The sequence below is a fragment of the Lolium rigidum genome, chromosome 7 (assembly GCF_022539505.1).
Source record: "Lolium rigidum isolate FL_2022 chromosome 7, APGP_CSIRO_Lrig_0.1, whole genome shotgun sequence".
Taxonomy (NCBI): domain Eukaryota; kingdom Viridiplantae; phylum Streptophyta; class Magnoliopsida; order Poales; family Poaceae; genus Lolium; species Lolium rigidum.
In genome coordinates, this window is record NC_061514.1 from 288862093 (window position 1) to 288866555 (window position 4463).

Sequence of the window (4463 nt, forward strand, 5' to 3'; positions counted from 1 at the left end):
ATGTGTGGAGGCAGGCGGCGCCGTCGCGACGGTTCTGACGCGGCGGTGGCAGGTTCTGGCGGGCGGGGCTTCTGCGGGACCGCGCTCGCCGTCGTGGCCCTTGCAGCCGCCGCGGCGGTCGCGTTCCTGGAGAGCACCGCCGGCGGCGGCGTGACCTACGTCGGCGACGGGTGGATCCACGAGTGCGCCAAGTGGGACGCCGAGGGCGGCCGGTTCCTGGTGAGCACCTTCTTGGGCGCCAGCGTGGTCGAGGTGCGCCAAGGGCCGGGGAAGGTGGAGGAGCGGGTCGTCGTGGCGGACCCCGACGTGGCTGGGAAGGTGTCGGTGGGGCTCGCGTTGGACGCGCCCAGGCGGCGGATCCTCGTGGCCTACGCCGACCGGCCGCCGCGGTTCGGGTACGCCGCCGTGGGCGCGTACGAGCTCGTCTCGGGGCGCCGCATCTTCCTCACCCGACTTGACGAGCCAGGTACGTCCGTCTCCCGCCGTGACCGATGGCTCTCTCGGCCATACGAATGTCTTTGCATTTTTTCGCGAAAACGTAAAAGCTTTGTGTTTCGATAAACATTAATAGATTAATAGAAAAGGAGGTTATATGTACAAGTTCTCGAGAGGACCAACATTCCGTCATACAACTCGATCCAAAAAAAAAAAAAAGCTAATCTAGGGGAGTAGTTGACGAACACCCCGGGCTCCCGCGTCCGCTCATAGCCGTGCCTCAGCCTTGATGTCGCCGAACAGAGAAGTCACCGAAGGTTGCGCATTATCGAAGACCGCAGCGTTCCGGTGTTTCCATATCCACCATACAGTAAGCATGATTATCGACGAAATACGCTTGCGCAGCTGGCATGGGGCGGTCCGCACCACCAGCGACCACCATTCCGCGAAGTCACCCTCAACCGGGGAGGTCCCGAGGTGGATCGTATCCATGAGAGGGGACCTCAAACCAGACCGTCCTGGAGAAAAAGCACCCAGTGAGTAAGTGCGTCATGGTCTCCTCAGACTGATCGCAAAGCGGACACCTAGGCGCGTGCGGTAGACCTCGCCGTGCCAGCCTCTCACCCGTCCAACACCTATCAAGGCATGCCAGCCAAATAAAGAACTTCACCCTCGGCGGCGCCCAAAATTTCCAATTCAGCCTCCAAGATCCTGAGATGATAGCCCCCTGGACGAGGGTGTCATAGCATGATCGAGCTGTGTATTGGGCATCCGTCGTCCAGCGCCAAATCAGCTTGTCCTGGTCTATTGACATCGGTGTGTCTCTGAGCCTGCCCACAGCTACACGTACTGCCAAAGTGCAAGGGCGATCGGCGCGCCGACTATGTCAGGGATCCAAGCACGTCCAACCAGAACTTCGCGTACCGTACGCGCCTTTCTGCGGCGTTTAGGTACCAGCGCGTACACCTCAGGCGCCATCTCCTTGATGGACATGCCATCCAACCACCTATCTTCCCAGAAGAGGGCAGATTCACCATTACCAACCACCATCGAAATGGAGACCGCAAAGACATCCCGTTCCACCTTAGAAAATTGCAAATCGAGCCCGCGCCAAGGTCGCATGGGATCAGTATGCATCCTCCAAATCCAGCGCACTTTCAGGCTGATTGCAGTGCGCGCAAGGTCGGGAATCCCCAGGCCCCTAAGCCGCAGTGGTCGGCACACCCTGGACCAGTTGACATGGCAGTGTCCACCGTTGCATCTGCCCTGCCGGCCCACAGGAACCCACGCAGGACCTTATTGACTTGCTTCAGCGTCTTCGCATTGTAGCCGTCCGATTGATTAGGACGATAAGGAAGCTCACTGACCGGTGAGCCCTGCTCCGTCGTCGCCATCTACAAAGGTTGGGAATGAGATGCGGACATTCCACTAATTACGTCCATAAATTAAGGTTACCAGTAAAACCCTGCAGTTAGCATAGAGTAAATCAGACAGGCTAAGTGAACAACATCTTTTGTTTCAGCTAATTAAGGTGTTGACATGAACAGTGAATGTTAAGCTCTCCCTCAAGTTCCATAATTTTATTGTGTTTTTTGTTTAAATTTTAACTATAATCATGACAAGACTTAGGAAGAGAAGAGAGTACCAAACAGATAATACAGTTACTGTTTCCGATCCCATTTTGTGTGCCAGTGTCCAAATGGGGAATAATCGATCAAGACTGGCCTTTGCTAAGCATGAATTATGAAACTCGTTCCGAAATGACTCTCGAAAAATTGTTTCATCGTCAGTTTCACGGTTGGTCCACCTCTGACCATAAGTTGCAAACTTCTGTTTTGTTTGCGTGATGATGCTTTCGATCAAGCTCTAATAATAAGATCGAATAGGGTGACCCCTCTGCCTAGGGTGGCTGTCGGAGTTTGTGTCGTGGCATGAGGGACACCGATGGTTTTTGAATAGCTGATGGCTATTCTAATGGTAGGTGCAAAGACTAGGATTTTCTTGGGGTAGGTGATGAAGCTTCCGCGAAAATATTGCACAGCTCCCCGTGCCAACAACGGCGATGCTCGTGAGCACCATATCCTTTCCTGGAGGCGTTGTCGTCAAGTCTCCTCCTTTGAACTTTGGAGACTCGTCTGCTCACTAGCGCAGTTAGCCAATTCCCTCGGTGTTGGTGGTCCTTTGCCAGGCGGCCTTGTGTGCTGCTTCAGTTTGATGCCGCTCCACGGAGTGACGTTTCGTTGCTTGAAACTTCATGCTGAGTTGCCGATGTTTAGTTGTAGTCTTAGACGCTTTTGTAGATCTTGTAGTTTGGAGCCTTGCTCCATTCTGCATGGTATTTTCTTGGTTAAGGGTATAGCTTTGCATCACATGTGCTTGTATATCTACCTGGTAATCCCAATTTTTGATTTTTCTATTTTGATTTTCTTTATGTCGATGTATTTCTAACCAGTTGATAGCTTTATTAATTTAAAGTCAGGTTCATTGGAGCCCTATGTTTAAAATGTAGTGTAAATTGACTATTGGTATCTGTTTCACCTGCGTGGGCAGGTGCAGGCGAGTCTACATTGGCGGACGACGTGGGCGCCGACGAGGACGGGAACACGTACGTGACGGACGTCCTGGGCAGCAAGATCTGGAAGGTGAGCCCGGACGGCGAGCCGCTCTCAATCATAAAGAACGCCACCTTCATCCAGCGGCCCGGGACGTGGACCAACCTCATCGGCCTCAACGGCATCATCTACCACCCAAACGGCTACCTCCTCGTCATCCACACCACCGGCGGCGATCTCTTCAAGGTGGAGCCGAGGACGGGGGCCGTGAGCGTGGTGAAGGTGCTGGGCTCGCTGAAGAGGGGCGACGGGCTAGAGCTGCTCTCCCCGACGAGGCTGGCCGTCGCCGGCATGCCGACCCGGCTGGTCGAGAGCGCCGACGACTGGGAGACCGCGCGCGTCACGGGCCGGTACGTCGGGCCGGCGCACAGGGTCGGGACTTCGGCGACGGTGAAGGACGGGGACGTGTACGTCAACTACGTCTTCGGATTCGGGCTCGGCAGGAAGAAGACGCACGTCATTGGTAAGGCTGTGTTCGCACCTTTGTAACTACAGCTTTGAGAGCCTTAGCTTGGATCCTCGGAAAAACCCTGTGACGGCTTGCATCAAGCTCATGTTGATGTGTTAGAAGTTACGAATTAAGGATAAGTCCAATCAATATACGTATGGGGATCGGTTTATTCCAGGACATTTTGTGCGATAAACAATAATGCGACAATTCTTTATTGTGTATAAAGTGTTGTTGTCTTTGACTCTTTAATTATGCAACATACGTGTTCCCTTGTGTTGGTCCGTAAATGAGGTTATTCTTTTCCGGATTAAATTCATGCACAAATATGCTTTAGTCCCGGGCCGAGCCGGACTAGCCAGGCGGGACTAGTCCCACCCCGGTTACTAGCGGGGACAAATGGCCGTCCACTTCACGTGGCTGCGATACAATATTTGGGCTGGAGGACCTTTAAGCCCAACATGAACTAACGATTATTTTTCGAAATTATTTTTTATTTTTTCTAATTGTTTTACTCATTACTCTCTCACTTTGACCATTTTTAACACTAATTACACTTAATCTTTAGTCAAATTCTAGACTTGGTCACATCCCGGGCGGTCACCCATCCTCACACTACTTCACCCTCAGCACGCTTAACTCCTCGGTTCTTTCCTGATTAGCTCCCGCGAATGTGATTGTACCTTGTTGCAAAAACTACCATATCAATTCTATTAACTCTTATACCATTGTGTCATATTTTCTATTTTTAAAACCAAAAACGACTATTTAAGTAAACAATAATGAATAAGATAATAATATTGAATTCCAATGGAAATAAAATAAGTAATAATAACTATTTTATTATTATTATTATCAAATAATATATGCATTATTTATATAATATGGCATACTTAATATCTTTAAATCTGTAGATAGCAATTGGACAAATAATATATCTATTATTATTAAAAAATATGGGGAATTTG

At 50.8% G+C, this 4463-nt stretch overlaps 1 protein-coding gene across 1 annotated transcript; it reads left to right on the top strand.

Annotated features, from left to right (window-relative positions):
* Window positions 1-3536, top strand: LOC124670342. Its single transcript, XM_047206854.1, has 2 exons — window positions 1-466; window positions 2992-3536. The coding sequence occupies exons 1-2, from the start codon at window positions 1-3 to the stop codon at window positions 3534-3536; spliced, it is 1011 nt and encodes a 336-aa protein (XP_047062810.1).
* Window positions 3537-4463: the final 927 nt, after the last annotated feature.

What these genes read in the sequence shown, in the direction of transcription:
- LOC124670342 (XM_047206854.1), top strand. Translation starts at nt 1, where the DNA reads ATGTGTGGAGGCAGGCGGCGCCGTCGCGACGGTTCTGACGCGGCGGTG. An exon ending in CACCCGACTTGACGAGCCAG is followed by an intron (nt 467 to 2,991) that starts GTACGTCCGTCT and finishes GGGCAGGTGCAG; the next exon opens with GCGAGTCTACATTGGCGGAC.